The 22,400-nt window shown below is 39.2% G+C and overlaps 1 protein-coding gene across 1 annotated transcript in view; it reads left to right on the top strand.

The window, feature by feature from the left end:
• Window positions 1-22,400, top strand: part of cadm1b (cell adhesion molecule 1b) — a 154,491-nt gene that overhangs the window by 108,072 nt on the left and 24,019 nt on the right. Inside the window, exons 2-5 of the mRNA XM_042414935.1 lie at window positions 6,075-6,095; window positions 11,951-12,097; window positions 18,573-18,725; window positions 20,054-20,191. Of these exons, the coding sequence (XP_042270869.1) occupies window positions 6,075-6,095; window positions 11,951-12,097; window positions 18,573-18,725; window positions 20,054-20,191 (459 nt within the window). The remainder of the gene's footprint in view (window positions 1-6,074; window positions 6,096-11,950; window positions 12,098-18,572; window positions 18,726-20,053; window positions 20,192-22,400) is intronic.

Raw genomic sequence — 22,400 nt, 5'->3', positions numbered from 1 at the left:
ATTCAGTCTGCTATCACAGAAGACTAAATCCATGAAATAATTATATTTGATTTTTTGCTTTAAAAATTACTTAAATGATTAATCAGTTATCAAAATTGTTGCCTGATTAATTGTGTGTAGATTGACTAATTGGTTAATCATTTCAGCTCTAGTAGGGAGTTTGCTCAGTTGTCATGGAGATGGATCTGTTAAAATGCAGTCATTGCATATGCGATATGGTTGAAACCTCCAGAAAATGCTAATAAGATTGTTTTGTCAAATCTTCAGTAATAGCTGCCATATACAAAGTAAAGGACATTTATATATTCTGTTTGTAGATAATATTTACATTATTTTAGGTGCATTAAAAATAACTATGCCTGACAACAAACACCAGCGTAAGTTGTCAGGGTGTTTTTTTCTTTTTCCCCTTGACATTTTAAGCTCTTTGATCGGTTTCTTTTGTAAAAATCCTGACCTCACAAGTCGTCTGTGTTTATTGGGTCCACTCTGCAGGAGCTCGCTTCTCCATCTGATTTCCTTGAAGAGAAAAAGTTTGAAGCCCACCTCTGATCCTTCTAATTAAATGAAAACACAGTGGGCTACACGCAGTAGGACGGCATCACGCCACACACACATGCAAAGGTAGCCAATGTGGATCTCTATGGGGAACTACTGAGTTCCAGTATACAGCCCTGTTGTGTCCTCTTATGCAGTGCGATCACACACTAGGTTGACATGCAACACGCTGCAGATCATGAGCATAAATAAGCAAGGGAATGTTTTACCTGAAAGGAAGAACATTAATTCAAAGGCATCACACTAGTACTGAGAAGAAATGTTGCCTCATTAGTGTTACCCCACTGCTTTTACTGAGCAGTAGCGATAGAGAGAGAGAGAGAGGCTATGTGCCACTCATACCACACAGACATTCAGTCTCCTGAGATCTTAGTTTGCCTCAGTGACTAAAAAAATAGTGCAGATTATTATGGATTTATTGGGGTGGCAATGGCTTGAACCCAGATGCCTGAATACCTGAACACTTAGAGCCTCACTTCTTATAGAAAACATAATGCACTGCAAGAATATGCCCTTTCAAATGTTCACAATGGGTGTGTTTCTAGCTGGAAATTTGGCATCACTGTAGGTGAAAAAGCGGGAAATGTTCCACTTTTCTCTCTCTGAACATAATACCGCTCATTGTACGGAACAGGAGGATGAGATTGGGATGAAAAGGAGAAGAGGTGACGAGACAAGGACAGACATTATTTGGAGGACGGTTGGCCTGCCTGCTCTCATCCCGTGTGATTGACAGATTGGTGCAATGGCTGCTACTCGCGCGAATGCCATCACACGCATTTCCCAAGAAATCTGTCTATCAGCACTGTCTAAGCAGAGCGACAGCCATGACATCTAATCACAGGCGAGCTGGCACCTCATAACTTCTACCTAATGTGCTGCAGGTACTGAGGAGAGAAGGGGAGCACAGCAGACACGGTGCCACCACAACGCTATTTATAGCCCCTTCAGAGGCCACCAGCAGGAAGTGGCTCATACTGAAGGGTTAGGGAAGGTGTCACTACACTATATCACATGTCTCTTTGTTTAGATATAGGTCTCTGTTGACAAGATTAAACACGGAGATGCCCTGGTATCATGGTGATACATTTTTCTGGGTTACACTCCTGACAAAGTAACATAAAATGAGGGCAGATCTACTACATATACAAGATGATAATGAGTCATTTACATAATGTTGCTACAACATTATAATTACCTGGCAATTAAAGCAGCTCAAAAGCCTCATTATGAGCTGTCCTAAGGGCTGGTTGGACTGGGACACATACGGTGTTGTAGTGAGGACAAACCCTTTCTTTAATTCCACAAAGCGACAAGGTGGGTGTTGTTCCAGACTGTGGGATCTGCAGAGCTAGCCTCTCGTTCTCTTCCCCTCTCTCTCTCTCTCTCTCTCTACCCTACCACTCCCCCCACTGTCTCCCCCACACACACCAGCATACCCACCCCCTCTTTCTCTCTCTCTTACCCCCTGATGGGGCTGAGATAAGACAACTGCCAGACCTACCATAAATTAGAATGCATTCCTGAGTTGAACCAACACTGTTGTGTTCGTTCTTTGAGCCCAAGTCTGAATTAATGTTAATTAAGTGTACAATCATTCAATAACCCAGCTAGCATTACCCAGCAGATGTTTTCTTGTAAGATGGTCCAACTCCCATGTCCATATGATATAAAATGAATGAATTAGCCATTCATAGATTTAATGCAGTTGTTACTGTGTGACCACACTGCCATTTATTGACTGTGGATAGCAAAATCTCTCCAACATTAAGTATATAAATATGTTGTGTAAGACTAGATTTTATTTTTATTGTGCGAGCAAATTAGTGTTGTTTAACCTCTTTGCAACTATTAGTGGTATTACAATCACCTTGACAGTTAATTAGTCATGAATTTCATGCTAAATGATTGAATGACATGCTGAAATAAGAATTGCTGCTATGCCTGTGTTTTCTGAATATTTTATACAATACACTATTAAATACAATTTTATCACTGTTGATTGATCATAGTGAACAACTGAAGTATGTGAATTTTTGTGCGTAAATCTCAATTGAATTAATTCCCTAGAGTCAGGAAATATGAGATGCCATTTTAGTCACAGAGGATAAGCAGCCATTTTAGTTAGAAAAGTGCCAAACCACATTTTCCTTTGAGAATAAAGAAATGAATAGTCATTAGAGGTTTTGGTGCAAAGTGCCTTCTCCAGGACCAAAACTCCGCCTAAAGTATGCACGCATTTCAATCTTTTTCTAAAACAAGCCTCAGCTTGTACCTCAGTCTCGAAATGAAGGAACAATTTCTTTTTTTCTTATTTTTGTACCGCAATAAGTCTCGTGTTTTTATAGTATTTTTGAAGTTTTCTCATCTGGCCAATAGAACTGCTACTGCTCCTCAAGTATAGTTCAGAAAGTTAGTGTAGCAGAAAGTTCTATTTGCCCACATCTAACTGCATCCCATGGAGTTGCCTGGGAGAAAACTCTGTACGAGAGTCGCCACCACGGTGGAGTCCTGCAGGCCAACAGGCTTACGCCCAGAGCACACTGCAGTGCATGTGCGTCACGGAACCTTACTTTTCATTTCAGTTATGTTAACAGGTTAGAGTAGCCAGAGTAGCCACACAGCCCACATGAGCCACGCATCTCACGTGCAGCTGCAGCGGCATGTCATCTAGAGATTTGACATCTCGCCTATTTTTTTCGCATGACACGTGCGGTTTTCAGCAAAAATAAACAGTGAAAATTGTCTGTTGATAGTCATATCAACATCATAGCAGCATCATTACACCTTTCACTATAGTTTCAGTGTCTATATCCGTAGAATATGTCACAGACACGAAAAACATATAAAGAGTCACCACTGTGGGTCAGCCTGCACGGTGTATGCTGAGGCAGGGTGGCTCTCTGGTGGGGAACTCCAACGCAGAGAGTCGGTGACACGCAGAGCTTCTTTTCTCGACTCCTGTCGCTCTCTGTGATATTGGTTCAAACCGGAACTCCTGCCTGTTGTTTTACCTGCTGCTTCCAGACAGAGATTTGGTGTTGTTGTTTTCCTTATTTGTTGTCAGTTTCCCTCCTGACAGTGGAGTTTATTGGAGTGTGTTTGACTCATTTGGGGAACTCAGTGTCGTCTGGAGGTATTTTCTTCACTTGGAGTGGTGACAGCGGGGGTTTAACTGGAGGAATAATCAATATAATCAATAAAAAAACCTGTCTAGTGTGAGGAGTGTATGTGGTCTTACTCAGAAGTAGCCCCAACCAGACCCCACCATGCTCAACAGAAAGAAAGCACCTCACATATTATTTATTTATTTTTCACAATTGAGCACACACTTAACATTTTTCTGTCTTAACTAAATATATATGAAATTTACAAAGAAATGATATGAAACATTCTATTATTGATGGCCATTATGAAAGTCAAGCTCTATGTAGAAAGAAAGAAGCAGAAGCAACGCTGTCTGTGTGGACACCACACACGTGCCAGCAACAGCAGTTCAGCGACGCACACACACTGCTCAGGTAGAGGTAGGCAGTGTGTCCCAGGCCTTACACCTCGCTGGTAGGCCCCACTATCAGTCCCTCATTGCTCAGCGACCAACCGCAGTTTGTAGAGTTGCCTGGGAGCTGAGCCTGCACCGAAGGCGCCCCGCGGAAGAACCCTGCAAATCAACAGGCTTGCACGTTGCTGGTAGGCTGTGTGAGTGGACACAGCATTGCACAACAGCTTCTGAATCAGCTGAAACAGACTCATCTCAATGCACCAACAAGTAGGAAAAATCCACATCCTTCTGTGATAGAGTTGATGTCGAATAGAAATAATTCCCTTAGAGTTATTATTGCCCCTAGTGTCCCACCGTTTTTTGATAACTCATAACCACATAATTCAATTCACTATCGCCAAGTGCTCAGTTTATCTCACCATTTAGAATCTTTTATTCATTTGTTGTATTCTTTTCTTCCATTATGTACTCCTTATTAAAGGACCAGTGTGTAAGAATTAGTGGCATCTAGCGGAACAGACTTGGCAGAAATGGAATATAATATCCATAAATCTGTTTTAATTAGTGTATAAACCCATGAAGATAAGAATTGTTGTGTTTTCATTACCTTAGAATGAGCCTTATATATCTACATAGGGTGCGGGTCCCCTTTCACGGAGACCGCCATGACATTTAACTATAAATAAATGTCCTCATTTATTGGCAAGATGTCTGTATGTGTTCTTTTAAGCAGAAGACGGAGGTCCCTGTATTGGAAAGAATCACAACTCCTGGTTATGAGACTGTTTAATTTGGTATCTTTATTTCCCTTCAAATTGAAGGGTGGTGCGAGTGCAAAATCTAATCATCAAGCAGTAATATCGCTACAGTGTGCTCATTCAAGCTCGAGTTTCAGTCTGGCTATCAACCTCGATCACTCGCGGCTGCTTTTTGCTCAAATCGCTTTCAGCTGAAGCCAAATTTCCCCAGAAGCCTCATTATGTTGAATTATCACATAATAAAGACAAAGTTTTGACTGACACTTGAAGTTTTGGAGAAGCCGAGACTTAAACTGTGTGAGTTATTGTAGCAGGCTCCTGGACAATGTTCAAAATTTGTTTCCCATCGTGTGTGATTTGTCACTCACACTTTTTTGTCCTGAGGGAATTGCTGACATGTTGAAAATGCACAAAGGAGTATAACAAGGACATGTGTCATACCTTACATCCTTATTACACCAGCAATGACAAGTGAGACAAGCAGTCACTTCACCATACAGCAATGAAGCTCACATTGCTCACAGAGTAAAGAAGTCCAAAGTCTGTGTGAAATGTCAATATAATAAAAGATGGTGTGTGAAATATAAAAATGTAGATATGGATGTGCAGTAGAGGCCAGGAAAGGAGGTAGGTGTGTGATGGGGGTGGTGGGGGTTGTTTATGAATAGCAGACAATGAATGATGGAAGCTCTCCCGAGGGTACAGGCCCTGAGCAGTGCTGCAGGGACTTGGGAACACGCCAGTCTCCCATGCCCTGTGAGATGCCAGTTTGGGTGGGCACTGTTCCGAATGGGTGCTCTCTTCTCCAGGATACACCGCGGATCCCAGGGGAGTGTCTCCAGGCAGTGGCTGCTCCAGAGCAGGGCTAGCTGGAATCTAAATCAGGGAGCTGTGGGAGAAAACAAAGTCCACATATTCCCTCTGTTCTTCCATATTAATGTTACGCTCAGGGAAATGATTGAAGAGAGAAAAATGCCTCATTATGTTGGGATCGCACACACCTGTGGAAAAATAGGAAGGCTGGATTGTAAAAATTACTCATTATGACGTCTTTTGTATTTTTCTTAATTGGTGGAAAATTACACAAATAGCATAGCATATGGAGCTTGAATTTATTGAATTTCTGCACCCCTGTTTAGAAATTATGAATACATTTCTTGTTACCAATGAAATATGATACTCTGCTTGCATTCTGTCTGCTCACAACCTGTCTGTTTTCCTCTTTTCTGCTCTCGCCCATGCCTGCGCTGCAACAGGAGCTGCTGAAACCGTGACAGGTACTCTTTCTTTTTGCTACCTGCTGTTCATTTGGAAGTGCTTGCTTCTGTCTATCTGTGTCTGTTGACTGGCTGTCCATCCCAGTCTGTTCGTCTGTGCATATTTACATGAATGGTTGGTTATGATGGCTTTTTCTTTTTAGGAAGGAGGAGAGAGCTGCGCACATAACACAGATGCAGTATTCTCATTTTAAATTCCGTGAATCAACATTTCTCCGCATGTAAGGGTAGATTTCGGTGTCAACTTGGTTGCAAGTTTAGTTTGTCTGTTGTTTTGACACATGTAGTCCTTACAACTTCACTAAAGTTACTCACAGATCCGCTCAAAGTCAGATGTTTATTTTAAAAATTTACTTATCATTCCAGTTCTTTGACAGCAGTATTTTTTCCTTTTATGTATCCTGGGAAAGCAAAAAGCTTTCTGTAGCAAAACATAAACCAAACAAATATCATACAATTGGTCAAAAAGTCTGTATCAAGCCAAAATAACAGACTGCCAACTAATGAGCTTTTTACTGAGGTCTAGACGACAATATAGGGTTGTCAAAGTACCAATGACAACCTTCAAACATATATTTTAACTATATTTAAAGCAAAAATAAACAAAGCTATTTCTCATGGAGCAAAACAACTGCTATCATATGGAATTATTCATAACAGTAAGATAAATCTTAAAACAACATTCAGCTTATATAACACTTATTGCCTCTGTCAGGAACCTGAGTTATGAGTGTGTAGCTGCCTCCTCCTTCCTCTGATTTGTACCCAAAAAACTAACACCTCACTACAACAAGTAACACCTCAGTTCTTCATTGTGTTTTCTTTTGGACGTGGTGTGAGCTCACTGTGAATTATCAAAAGTAATTATCTGGTTTTAGCTGTTATTACTGATGCCAAGTTAGGATAAAAAGTAAGAAATCACATTACTATGAATGGTACTACTGTCTAATCTTTTATTGTACAGGCGTTGAGGCCAAAAAATTGTAACTGTACCCCAAGGACTTTTAACTGCACCCTTATTTATGTATTTGTTACTTTATTACATTAGACATTCCTCTTTGCTAATTTTAGCTTGAAACGTGGTGCTTTTCCTAAAAAATAATAATTAATAAAGTAAAACATTTAAAAGGGAGCAGTACACAATCGTTGGGAGACAGATATCACTTTCTAATTATGAAAGGTTTATATATCAATAAATGCCTAATAAGTTGTTAATAAATGGATTTTGGTCCAGAACTTTTCCAGAGGGTAAGTGGTCATACAGTCCAATCAGTCAAAGGCAACCTGGCAACCAAAAGTTGGTCTTATTATTCGCTTATAATTAGTCCATAAAGCTTAGTAAATAACTTATTAACCATTACTTATGTCATTAGGTCCAACTTATAAACCATTCATAAAGGGAGCCTTTTTAGAGAGTGATACCCAATTATTTTATATAAGACATCATTTCATGTATATCAGAAAAATGACACATATCTTGTCACATTTGAATCGGGGAAAGAGGAGAACATGTTTTTCTCAGGTCGAACTGCCTTATTTTCCAGTTGTTTTTCAGCATCATTATACAGTCGGTTACACAGAGCTTCTGAAAGACCTCGTCTTTGGTAGAAAGAAAAAAAAAAAAGATGGTCAAATTAGTGGGTATGAAATTTTTGAAACCTTCCCATGCAAAGGGTCTAGGAGAAATGGCACAGAGCTAATTATACCCTAAGACAGACTCCTTCTTACTTGTGAACATCCTTAAAACAGCATTTCATCATGAGGATCAGGGTTTAATGACTGAGCAGGATAAAGACACACAGCAGTAAAAAGGCAGCATCAGAGCGGGTGAGAGAGAAACTTTTATTGTTAATGACTGTCTATAGTCGTGGTTGTTCCTTGAAAGGACATGACTGCTGCAGACAGCGGTGACTCAAGGGAGAGGAATTGGGGGCTGGCTGTCCTGCTTTTTGCTGCCCCTTTCATGTCTTTTGATGTGAAAACAAGAGAGAAAAGTTCAAAGGGAGAGCCAACTTGATTCAAAAGGTGCCCGTCTTCAAACTTCTGATGGAGGAGCTGGTCTGATAATATTTCCTGATTTCGTCAACTTTTGTTAAAATTGGTTGGGGTTGGTGCTGTTTTGCATTTTGAGTACGGCTGATGAGCCGAGCCTCCATGCCAGACACTTGATGCCAGATTGTACATCCCCTCAGAGAGCGCACAGACTTTTGAAGGTCTGTATTTCCCTCTGACTGTTTCATTCAGTATGTTGTGATGCAGGAACAGGAGGGCAGCCATGTGTAGAGATACAGGCACTTTACTCTTCCAGACAGCTGCTGGAATGAGTGTGAATTTATCAGCCAGTCATCTGTGCCATGCCTCTGCCCACTCCCCCTCCATCCCCACCCACCACCCAGAATTAATGACTGCCTCTCCTCATTTGCACCCAATCATGACCAGGATGCCGAGGCAATTGAAAATGTTTACTCCAATTGCGAAAACCCTCCATGTTCCACAAAGTGGCCTGTTTTCACTTTGATGGGATTGCTAATCACAGCAATGTTATTTATTGGAGATGAGCCTAGGCTAGGATATTGGAGGGGGACCAACCTTGCTTGGGGCTGCTAAACCTTATGGATAATTTATCTATTGCATTCCCTTTCTCTCAGTCCAACAGATTGGGAGCAGAATAACCTTGCTTTGAGGCTGCTCTATGTTGCTGTTTTGACTGCCAAATATATTACTTTTATAGCGATGAAATAAAATAGACATCAAAACACTTCACATTGCTTTCACCTCATCTTCCGCAGTGCTTAGTACATGTATACAGCTTCAGCACACTTGATATCATTACAAACTTACACATTTCAGCACTTCAAATGGAGATTCTTTTGATTTGATACTCATGATTCAAGTATTCCACATTTTTTTAAAATTTTAGATGGTACACAACTTATGTATCTAGAAAGTAGTCATTCACTAATTCATGGGTTCAAACCCCTTGGCTACAGAAAAGTACTGAGCCTCATAACATTTGTTATCAGGCTGTGAGGAACCAATATGATTAAGGGGGGGAAAAAAAAAATTACTCTTTGATTGGGATTACAGGTTACTGGCTGCGATAGCAGAGTTAGTAAGGGTTTAGGGTAATGTTAGCGCTCTGTCCTGATCTTCATTGGATTTGAGGAAGTTTACGCTTGAGCTACCTCAGCCAACAAGTTGTGTTTGAAAAACACATTGATTAATCCTCATCCTAAAAGGCTCTTTTCGTAAGGTTAAAAGTGAAATTTACTTTTGGAAAATAAGAACTATTTCGTGTAAATTTTTCTTGCTATGTTATAATGAAATACCAGTCTAATTTTATGTGTTTTTACTTATTATATACTTATTTAATACTTGGCCTAACTGGCTACACTGCAAGAACAATGCTGTTTCTTAATTTCCACGTCTTCTAATGTACGTGGATCATCAACCGACCTTTTGCCTGGAACATTTTTAGCGTCAGCCTTTTAGCACAATATCATGTATGTAACCATTAAGTGCATATTTAAGACTTTTTTTACAGTGATATCTTTTTAAATGATTCAGCTTGAAACATGAAAAAGTCATCCAGAGACAGAGTTGTCAACCGACTAATGGAGGGAATGTTTGTTTAATTAGCTAGCTAGCAATAACTGATCAAATATGCTAGCGACAGTTTTGTTATGTCAGCCAGCAAAACTGACCACATAGAAATTAGAAACCTGTTTCTGTCTACCTCTGACTGAAATCAAGGAATCATTGTTTCAAAAATTACTAAGAATTTCAATGGTAAATTGATGGACTTGCTATGGTCAGTGCTGCATCATTCCTCATCACCCCCTGTAAGTCTACAACAACAGGATATTGATTTTGAACTAAAGTAGGTCATCAAAATGTAGGGTCATGGGTCTATCATCGCCCACTTACCGACTGGATCTGCATGCGCTGTGTTTCTCTTACTGTTGCAACTGAACTGCAAAAATTAATAAAAATATTAAGAGTTTGAGAGGGAGTTTCTACAGCAGAGGAAAGGGAGATAAAAGGCCTAACGTGTGTGTTATAGCATCCAAACAAAGTTCTATTTCAGATGTGGTGTGCACCACCAGTCCATTGTCTGCAGATGCATAAAACATTGTTAGTGTAAGAAATTTGCAAAAAAACCCAAAACAAAACAAAAAAAACAACAACCCTGTATTTATTTTTATAAATACAGGTAGTGGCTGTCAGGAGGTATTACCATGTATATTCTTGTCTATAGTAAACACTGAACAAGACTTCTCCAATTTATGTCTGTCCTTTTTGACAATTTATAATTAACAGTATGTCAATAAGCATTAACTATATATATCTATACTATATCTATAACAAATACACAGGACACCACATGCGTAGGAGACCACCTCTGTCTAAGACACAAGAAGCCTTCCTTCTGCTGGGGTTCAAATCCTTTTATTTGCTAGACAGGCAAAACATTGTGTTAGAAGCAAACATATACCATGATCTTACCATGACAGCAGTTTAATATTGGAGAGTTCATCCTGTCAAAATATATGTATTCAAGTTAGAGGTACATGTAGCTAGATGTCCAGATCTCCCAAACTTAAACTTGACAATAAATGGAAATCTGTTGATACAGATAGATATGGAAAAGTAAATACTACTACTATACTAAATAAGCATCTCTAACAGGCTGCAGTGTGTATTTTTTGAACATGATCTGTGTCTGTTTTCACTTATTACCTTCCTTTTGTCCTGAGCCATGAGCCCTGGCAACAGAGTGGAATGAAATGGGTAGTTCATTGCATCAGACAGGTCTGAGGAGCTTTCCTCCACAGGAGGTTAATTTCTTATTGCTTGCCGCATTCACAGAGTTCATTTTGAATCATGTTAGTTTGGCTGTCTATTCCCATTATCACTATCTGAAAATGCAGGTGTTTTTTTTTTCTCCACTTTGTAAATGTCAGAATGCAATAGAGGTATCTGACAACTCGGGCATGCAAATGTGCTTTTGATGTTTTCGTGGGGCTGTGGCTGAGAGTGTTGTTCCTCTGCTGGTGTGAATCTGAGGCATTAAAACGTATTATCCATTCTCCTTACGTTTTTTTGGCTCCTGCCAGATAAATATAGCACAAGGTGACTTTTGATTCTCTTCCTCTTTCTCTTGGAAGATGGGGGAAATAAAACAGGCTTTTTGTGTGGGGGGTTTTGGTGTGAGGTGTAAGTCACAACGACAAGGGTCCAGGGCCTGTCTGTGGTAACAATTCCAATGTACAGAAAGTGACTCAAATGATTACAGCACTTTTATTCCCTGAGATACAGAACAGAACCGCTGAGCACACTGAGCACACATTGGTCACATGGAACCTCAGATGGAGGGCTCTGATAAAGCTTAACCAAAAACAGCATCCAGCTTGGCTCATCTCTCTGTTCCCTCTCCCTCTCTGTTTAACTCCCCCTTTCTTCCACCCGTCCTCCACCCCGCCCATATATACTATTTGCCACTTTCTTACACTCTTTCTTTGTCTCTTTTTCTTCCTACCCTCTCCTCTCTCCCTACCTTCGTGGGCAGCAGAGCTTACAGCCCATCTGGCACTGACTCACAGGGCCCACTCTGAGCTGGGGGAGATCAATAGTGACAAACATTGCACATGGCTCTTATATTAAAAGGATTAGACATGGCTGCAAACAGACAATCTACACGGCCTATTCACATATCTTTACACTGTGCATGTGTTGACATGCAGTCCCTGTAGTATGAAATATAAATATTTGATAGGCTCTAAATATCCAGACAGGAGTGCTTGTCTCCCATTTTAAATTTCATTTTCCCTTCTGTATTTGTCTGTTTTGTGAAGTCGAAGGTCAAAACCTGGCGACTGACAATGTGTCGGTGATTGAGGGGGAAATGGCCACCATCAGCTGCAGAGTGAAGAACAACGACGACTCCGTCATCCAGCTGCTCAACCCCAACAGACAGACTATCTACTTCAAAGATGTGAGACGTAAGTGCTTGTGCCTCAGACACAATGTTGGTGTCATGAAGTAAACATGATGTCTTAAAATGTAAATATGTACATTGAGAGAAATTGAGAGAAATATCCTTTTCCACCATAGATGAATTGTATTGAAGTGGTTAGTGGACTTAAGTTTTATGAAAAAGAATGATATTTTCCTTACTTTTTAGGTTTAATTCCTGCCTCATACCAATGATATCATAGTTTTTGGCATCGTTCCTATGGATAATGGTAACATTTTCCTTACCAACTACATTGCAGAGATATAGGGATGCTAAATATGAAAATGAAAGCAAACATTTAAGTTATCACCAAAACTGTATGTTATACACATCCACTCCATTTAATCATTACATTCACAATATTTACTGTAGTTGTGCATGCACACCTTTTAAAAAATGCAACAAAAACTTAAAAGGAATTTAGCCATGAATTTGAATTCTTAGTCTTTTTAATCATTAGCCATGCCCAAAGTCTTTCCCACAACTAAATAACATCATTTACTTATGTTGTCTACACCAGACTAACTTTTACTAACCCAAACCTAACTAGAGCTGAAACAATCAGTTGGTAAATCAACATAAAATTAAGCAGAAATTACTATGACAATGAATTAATTGTTATTAAAATAAAAATACCAAACACAAGCTGGTTTGAGCTTCTTCAGGGCTAAGATTTGCTGCTTTTACTTGTCATAAACTATAGTAAAATGCACATTTTTGGGTTTTTGACACTTGGTCAGACAAAACAACTTTGGGCTCTGCCAAATTGTTTTTCAATGCTTCCTGGCATTTTATAGACCAAGAAAATAATAATTGGCAGATAAATCAATTAATTCAAAGTTACTGTCTTTTTAGTGCCAAATTCCCTCTTTTTTGTCACAATCCTTCCACTGCAACTGAACAACACAAAGAGGAAAGTTTAAACTGAAAAGAGAAATTATCTTCAGATAAACTTTTAAGCACGTTTGCATGCATTTGCATGTTTCGAGTACTGTGGATTTTGTCCCCCATTACTTATTGTAAGCACGATCCTCTAACGGTCAGTATGAACAGGAGGAATGATTACAGCAAGCAAAACCTGTTTCAATATTCATATGAGCATCTGACTATTGTTTGGAGACAGACTTGAAAAATTGTCAACGTATCCTTTCATTTTTCACAGGAAAAGCTTGTGAAAATGGCATAGCTCTTATTGCATCTCAAAATCCAGTTTGTGGTTGAAGAGCATATTCCTCACGTCATTGTGTCCACAACATGCAGTTTGCATTTCAGACTATGTGAATTTGTGTTGCACAAGAAGAGCTGCCACCACACTGTTAATCATAGAATTCTTATGTTCAAGTTATCTAGCTTCAATTTTCCTTCAGATCCACTTAAATGGATAGAATCATATCTGTTAAAATGATCTCTGTCTGAGTAGAGAATCATCAATCAAATGCCCTGCATCTGTCCACACGTGTCCCACAAGGATCTACCCTGCTATTTACATGATATATCAATGATTTTCCATCTGTATATCCTGACATCAACATCTAAATGTATGCAGATGACATTGTAATTTATGTAAGTGGTAGCAGTATGACACAAGTTGCTCATGAACTCACAAACTCCATGGTTAAAGCACATGCTGTTTGCAACTAAATGTGTCTAAAACAGTATGCATGTTTTTCACAAAGACAAACAGTTCTAGTGTAGAGCCAGATGTCTTTGTATCAGGGGAGAGGCTACAGGTCGTATCTGAATGCAAGTACCTCAGAGTTCTGATTGATTCCAAACTTTCTTTCAAGGCTCAGGTGAAAAAGGTCTGTAACCGGGTCAAATTCAATCTTTCAGATTTCAGGTTCATTCAAGATTACATGTCAACAGAGGCGGCTAAGATTCTATGGTCATTTCCCATCACTACTCTAAAACCATTACAGTCTTTATATAAACAAACACTTAAAATGCTTGACAAGAAATCAGTACATTGTCATCATTGCCCAATATTTAAAAAAATATAACTTGTAGAGTTGGGACAATATGCTTAAATATGTAGATGTTTGTCTTATGTACAAGATTATATATTGCTTGACTTCTCCTCCACTCAGACAGTTTGTCAACATAGGAACAACAACAACAACATATTGGTTCACAAAAGGTGCAGCAAGAGGGGATTGCATTACCCCACTCAGGAAAAGTGCTTTCAGTCAGTCTACATTCTCTGTTAAAGCTGCACTATAATGGAACTCCATCTCAGCAACTACTGGAGACCTGGACACATACGGTTTATTTAGAGCTCATTTAAAGAAATGGTTAATTAGTATTCAGCTCTGTCAGCACTAAAACTCAATTGCATTTTACTGTCCTCAGTATGTCTGTGCTGAACTTCCCTTACTGTCTGCTGTCTTGCTGTCTTGCTACCGCCAGTCTGCCCTCAGATACCTGCATGTCTTATTGTGGTCTTGCCATTATTGGGTCAGACTGATTTGTGTATTTTACAGTGTGTACTGTGCATGCTTTTTATGTTGGTGCTTCTGCTTTGCATGTTTCAGTTAGTTTCTAACAATGCAGCACATTGTGGTCTTATTTGGTCCATATATCTACTAACATTAATGTCCCTCATTTTATTGTTCTGCATGTCTTCTATTATGAGCTTCTGTGTTGCATGTTTTAAATAGTACCTGATAATGTATAAGGTTGTCCTTAATGATGTTTTTTTTAACATTAATATTCTCTTTTCTTTTTATTATTTGTTCTGCATGCTTATAAATGATCTCAATAACTTTGTAATTTCAACCTTATATTCTGTTTTTAGGATGACTCTGTAGCATCTGTCCAGGGACCACAGATGAAAAATAGCCTCTTGGCTAACTCTTGTGCATTTACAGCAATGTTTATTATTGTGCACTGACCCTGTTAAATAAACCAACAAAAAATAAAATAAATTAATTAATAACCAGTATATTTTTTCTTAGACATTTGATTTTGAGTTGGTTTCATATTTCAAGGCTTTCTGTACTAAAAGCATCTCTCTAGTTTTAACATTACATTCAAGGTATCAGATATCACTACAAGATCAGCCCTAGCTTTGGGCTAGATCATCTGTGCAAACGTGATTCCATCTGTCCTTGACTTTTTGGCTCTTTAACACAAGTCATTAAGCTCAGATTGTGGCAAGATTAATATGAGATAATTCTCAGTGCTACCATAATGGGAATACTTTTGTGTCCTTGTCACTGTTCGATTTTACGATAATCTCTTAGATTAGGATATTGAACATTATGATTATGCATGAGCATATGGGCTACTTCTACTTTGAACCAAGTTTTTGTCTCTGCTGTTTTACTTGTTTGTATCTGGGATCTGAGCCAAGATTCAAGGTGAACGAGAAACACCCTTCATTTCAGTTTATATTGCATCCCAGCTGTTATTTCACAAGTCTAGGTAGCGAGATGTGTGTTCCATTTTCTCACTTGCGAAGAGCATCGGGGGAGTTTGAGTACACATCTTCGTCATATTTGTACAAAATACCCAAAGCTGCCTGAGAATATGGCAGAAAATAATGGATTGATATAAAGCACAGGTCATGTTGTGCTCTACATCTTAAAAAATATGTATTCTGACATCAAAGAGTAGATAGGGACTGAGGATCATTTCAGTTTATAAAAACAACAATGAATAATTAGCTGTTACATCTAGGAAGCAATCAATATTAGCTCTGCACTGTCAAGGAAATCTTCCCATGAGGTTAAGACAACCTTTTCCTCTTCACTCATTATTGAGCCACTCCACGTGGGCTTGTAAACATGTCATTTTCTCTGCTTTAGTCAATGTTGTGCCATGTCAATTACAAAACATAAAAGGTTTTGTTTATCTGCAATTAGATCTGAATTTGTGTCAGATTTCTGACAGGTGGCTAGACTGTTATTGGGCAGCTGCTGCTGTGTGTTTGTGTTCCCCGTAATGGGGTCTGGTGAACCCCATGGCAGCACTATTCTAGGCCCTGTTCCTAAAGGATTGCTGGTTCTGTGGGGACCCCCCTCAGACAGTGGCATTGTTACCTGTCAACGGGGCCGCTCTACACAGTGGCAGATCTTTGTATACAAGGAAGTAAACAGCAGCGACATAGAGACACACCAGGAGCTACAAGAACAGCAGCTAGAAGTGAAGCGGCAGCCACAGAAACAGATATGCACACAAATACAAAAACGATAAGGGCTTTACAGTAGCAGTGAAGGGTAAATAAACGAATTTCTGTTGCAGCAAATAAAGATGAATTATGTCATAGGTAGAGGCAGAGCGAGTCTTGTTGGGATGAGCCAGTTATTCTGCTAGATATATATGCAAAATGACATGCAATTTGGCAGAGTTACCATCTGAAATGGGAAAAATTAGCCTTTATCAGTGAAGGTGGACCTCTATGGATGGGGATGCAATATCACCCCATTATTTATTCGCTGCAGCTTTCCTCAAGATTTGTCTGACTTTGTATCATAAAGGTTTAATGTTAAAAGTGATATTCTAACAAAATACTTACCCCCTATAGGTTGGATGCCTGAAAACCTGTTTTTAAATCTTAAGTATTTCTCTGTTCTCTAACATTAAATAGTCATGACTAAATAAGAAATAGTCCGTTCAATCAAGTTCGGAAAAAAACATCCTTAATAGTTAGGAGTTTCAGAATTGATTGACAGCACTGGCAAAATCAGCAAACAACCAGCAACTGTGATTGGACATTCACACATCTCATCTCTATCAGCATTTTCAAACTTGAGTCCTGCACACTTCAAACCTGTGAAAATAGCAAGAACAAAACAAGAACTGTTCGAACTTTGGCAGAAAATATTCTGTTCATTTAGGACACCATTGACCATTGAAAGAAGCTGATTAGGAAAATACATTTTCAGGGCCTTTAAAAGGTGCATGTTAAAAGTTAACTCATGAAATAAGTCAACATGAGTTCACACCATTACTATTGATTGTGATAACACATGGTGAAAACACAAATTTTCACTTCTTTATCTATCCATATGCTCTTTAAAATAAAAAAACTAAATCTGGCAAGATACACTTCTTGTCTGGGATCTTTGGCAGCAATTTTAATAATCTATTAATCTTGTAAGTCCTTTTTAGAGCAGAAATGCCAAAAATTAACTGGCTGCAGCTTCTCAAATCTGAACATTTTGTCCTTTTGGTTTTCTTATATAAGAATAAACTGAATACCTGTAGATTTTAGAGTGTTTGTTGGCCAAAACAAACTAGTTGAATATGTCAACTTGCACTCCAGAAATTCTGATGGGTATATTTCTCAACTGATGTTTTATTCACCATATTATTAATCTAGAAAATAATTCGCACATTAATGATTATGAAAATGATAACTACTAGTTGCAGCCCAAATATGTATAGCCATGTTGGTGCAAATATTCCCAAACACTAACTAATAAACACTACATACTGTTTACCCTCCATGCTCTTGTGTAAGCAGTTATGAAACTACCTCGTTTAAACTACATTCAGCGTCTCAGAAGTGAAGGATTTCCCTCCCAAGCAGGTGCTGTGACTCTCAAAGTGCATCAGTGTCATTGTTTCCCTTTGAGGAGAGACTTCCAAAGAGCTCTCAAATTATATTGGGGATGAGATTTCATGTTGACACTGCCCCGAGACCTTGGGTAATGATCATGATGCTAAGTGTAAAGCCTGACGGGAATAACAAACTCCCGGTGCTTTAAACAGGGACTGAATAGAGTTTGTTAGCTCGACAGATGCAGAGAGGACTTGATAAAGAAGGCAGGTCAAAACATCAAAAGGGCTCCCAATCAAATCAGCCAAAGCTGTTTATGTAAAAGAGTGCTCAGGGATGAGGGCTGACTCAAATGAAGAGCAGAGTGAAGATGGCTAACCTAGTTTGAAGACATTAAAATAAAATTCAGCCAATCTATACTGGCATTACTATATACAGATTCTAGGCTAATTTTGATTTAGAGTTTCAGGCCTCCACCCCTCTCTACCTCTGCACTGTGATTTAATTCATTATGTATGTTTGAATGCCTCCTCCTTTTTCTGGAATATGAGAGTTTGATGCATCCATCCATGACCAGCAGCAGCCCATTTTAAGAGTTCCTAGCTTGTTAGGGGTCCTCATGAGCACTCTTCACACTTTCCTGTCTTTGCGAGTGCTCCGTGGACTGTAAAGCTACTTTATGAATCAACTTGTATGAATCATTTTTGAAACTCACTTTTCTTTTACTCAATTAAGGAGAAAGCCCACAAAAGGGCAGCACTCTCCCTCCACGCTCCCTCCCTCCCCTCCATCTCTGTCTCATTTTCTCCTTTGTCTTCCTCCATACCCTCTCTCATTCTCGCCCCTCTCCCCTTCCCATCCCCCCTTCCAATCCCTTTCCCTTCCTCACTCCATGTCTCACGTTTGTGTCCCTGTACTCTGTATCCTCACTGTCTCTGTCTCACATGTATCCCCACAGCTCTGAAGGACAGCCGGTTCCAGCTGGTGAATTTCTCTGACAACGAACTGCGGGTGTCTCTGTCCAATGTGTCACTCTCCGATGAGGGACGCTATGTGTGCCAGCTCTACACAGATCCTCCTCAGGAAGCCTACGCAGACATCACTGTCCTGGGTAGGTGTGAGGGTTTCATGTGTGAAGTTCACATAACACACATATGTGTTCACACCCCTCCTCACACACCCACACACTTTTATTGTATTCCGCTCCATTATAGATAGTGAATATGATATAATAGTAATATTTGATCCTGTTATCTTTAGCAACTGAAACAAAATGTCAGCCAATTAGGCTCTCGCGGTGCTCAACAGCATAACGAAAAGGAGCAGATGCTGAAACTGATGGCTCAGACCGCGTTGGTTTTGGCAGCTGTGTTGACTCTGTGAATCCCAGTGAATGTTGACTTGGCTTCTCGAAACGATTCCCTATTGAGAGTCAGCTGTGCCACACTTTGATGCTTTGGAGTGAAATTACTCTAGTTAAGCTTTATTATACATGCAGACATCCTGGGAGATTGAAAGGAATTAAAAGCACTTTAAAGTAATTACTCTAGTTGTACAATTGAAACCTAGCTTCAGTATTTCTGAACCAAGGGTTGCATTGAAGAGTCCTTGAAGTGAACACCCCACTGACTTTTGGCTTTCAAGTGAGTTCAGCAAGTTTTCCGCGATGACTAGTGCAAGGGATGAAGGACAACTGTGCCTTATCCTACTTTGAGTAGATGCTACCATGTTTTACCACATAAGCTTACAGTATGAAACTTTAGCATAGTAGAATACTGAGCTTCATACAAGGACAGTTTTTTAGTCTTATTGTAAATGTCTTACTTCTGTGAGTCTTCCAAATGGGATTCAGCAAACTCTCTTACTGTAACTGCACAACCTGTTCGCAAAATCCCTCTTCTGAACCACCTGTTCAAGAGAAGGTGTGCATTAATGAGATGTGATCATTAGCATAATCAACGCCCCCATATTGCAATAGAAGCCTCTGTGGGCAAGTTTCATTCACAAAAATAAAAGTAAAAAGTAAAATGAAGATTTGAGTTGAGCTTCAAGTCCTGCTGTTGGAAATCAGCAGACAAATAGATACAGACACATTTAGCGTCAGTATTACTGTCAGAATGAATGAGAATGCACATTGCACTGATATGGCTAACATTTAAGTTTTATTTTGGTTTTTGATTACTATTTTAGTTGATTTTGATAACATATTTAAACTCCAATATCATTCAGATTAAGGCATTATAATTCTTAGTGTGCTATCTCTAAATGTCTCGTACGACAGGTCTCACCCACTCTTGAATTTAGTTAGATAAGTGTAAATATGAGAGAATAGATGAATACAAAAGGTTGCATTTAAGAAATAATTTGTGTTTCTTGCATGAGGCCCATTGGATAAGTGTGTGTATAAATGCGGTATGTTGCCATGCTGGTGTCTGTCAGTCCCACCAGGGAGCCCAATCATCGAGAGCCACGAGGATGTGGTCAGTGAGGGGAACGAGACGGAGCTCACCTGCACAGCCATGGGCAGCAAGCCAGCTGCCTCCATCAGATGGATGAAAGGGGAGGAAGAACTGACAGGTCAGTAGAATAACAGCCTCCCCCAGTTTGCTTCACATGCTCCAGGCCTGTCTACTTCCTTACAACTCTGGGTCTCTGGAGGGGCTTCCTCTGTGAACAAAATGTAGTTCTCTAAAACATTAATGCGTGTTGTACTGATTATGTTGACTGACATGTATAGGAAGTACCATGGAAGATAATCATGCCTGGCATATACAGCTGGAGGAGGGAGGTGCATTCTTTCCTTCTCTCTTTTTTCATCCTTGTGCAAAATCCCCTGTCCATAAGCCTGGGCTGCTTGCTCAGCAACAACATGTAATGATCAAACTATGCATTCACTGCTGCAATCCAGCCTCATGTTATGCTTCTCATAAATCTTACAAAATAATGCCTTAAAGGTTCTTCTGTACTGTCATTTTCATTTCAGAGATACTTGTTTAGATTTGAAGTTGCTCAAATATTTACGCTAAACATTTACACCTTGACTGCTGATGAAATTCTATTATTTTTAGAGTAGAAGAACCTAAATCTATTCTATTTACTTGAAATCATCTATACATGGTAAACATGGTTATGAAGTTATATTTGCACATTTCATTCTTCATTTCAGTGCCTACCTGCTGTAGGCTGCTGCAGAGAGGGGTATATAATCCGGGGTGGTGAAAAATCCCTATTACCTCTCAGTTTTGATTAGAGGTCATCAGTTATTCATTATGTACTTATTGTACAGCAAGGGGGGATATTCATTTTAGTCATATTGTATTTACACAGAGTGGATATCTCTGGGCTTGTTGTCAAATTATATATGTACTAGATGGAGAGGATTCATTTGGCTTGTTGAGAGATGAAATATTTAGACAAGAGCGAATCTGAAGCTAAATGCCATCTGTGCCTCCAGTGTTCCCTACAGGAGTCGAAGTCAATTTCTGTTTATGACTTGTTGAGTCCTGTGTAGGGGAAGGAGAGACAACAGGATGGTTAGATCAGGGAAATGCCATTGACATGCTGAGCAGGGCTAATCCATAGTGGCAGTGGATACATAAAGAGAGCCACAGAGTCACGTCCTCCTGTACCCCAGGAAACACAAATCACTGCTCATTATGGAAGTGCTAAACAATTCATTAGCTCTCGCACGTATTGAGATTAAAAAGCACACATCACACAAGTTTTATGGAATCTCTGTGATCATGTTTGTCTTACACCTGTGTGCAGGCAAGACAGCTATAATGGAAAGAAAGAAATCCGCTGGCTAATTTAAGCACATTTTCAAATTGGCTGAATTGGTTTAGCAACCATTTATCATGCTGGCAGGTACGGGACTGACGGGCTCTGGCCTGAGAGACTCGACACACGAGGTGGCAAAATGCTTGTTAGCATAAATGACAGCTGCAATATTATTTAAATCTAGTGGAGCCTGACTTGTCTGCTACTGTTGCTAAAGTATGATGAGGGATTTGTTCCATCAGCCAGCTGCATTTGAATTATGTGTCTGTATGTCGTCATGTGAAAGTGCATACAGGAGATTTCATCAGAAATTGGAAAAGTTAGAAGACCTTGTATTTTTTGTTTTTAATTCAATTAGAAATATTCAGTTTTGATTTTGCTGAAAAACACTTTTAAAATATGCTATTTACACAAATCTTTTTAAAAGATGCACTATTAAAGATGTAATTTTAAATTCAGCTTTGAAAGATTTTGGATGACGGCAATAATTTGTATTCAGGAGAAATCCTTTTGGGAATCAAATAAAAGCTTTATTCACCTTTTTTTCAGGCTTGCTTTAAATTTTATATGTTTGAATACTGTAAGAGCCTGAGTTTGGAGTTTAATACTTGACCTTTAAAACACATGTACAGTATGTGATCAAATATCCAGAGCTTTTGACCATTTACCAAGGCTATCTTTAGTGAATGGAACTCTTGAGCGTCTGAGCAAGTTCCATTCGCATGAAGAATTGAACCATGAATTCAAAGTTATTTTATAAGAGCTGTTTTTGATACAAGTAAATTCATCTTTTAAAAGTAATTTTCAAGTTTGATGTTAATCAAAATTTTACATAATTATTTCTTAATTAATTTGATGTAGCGAGTTTAGCATCTACATATACTATCCAAATTGCAACCTTCTTCACTAATGTTTATACCACTGCTCTAGCAATATTCTGTGGAAGAATATTATCACAGCCCGATCAGTTTTTCAGTGTGTTGGCAGGCAGAAGACTCGGGTGAGG

The sequence above is a fragment of the Thunnus maccoyii genome, chromosome 6 (assembly GCF_910596095.1).
Source record: "Thunnus maccoyii chromosome 6, fThuMac1.1, whole genome shotgun sequence".
NCBI lineage: Eukaryota > Metazoa > Chordata > Actinopteri > Scombriformes > Scombridae > Thunnus > Thunnus maccoyii.
Note: the sequence above shows the minus strand (reverse complement) of the source record. Positions and strands in the feature narration are given on the sequence as shown.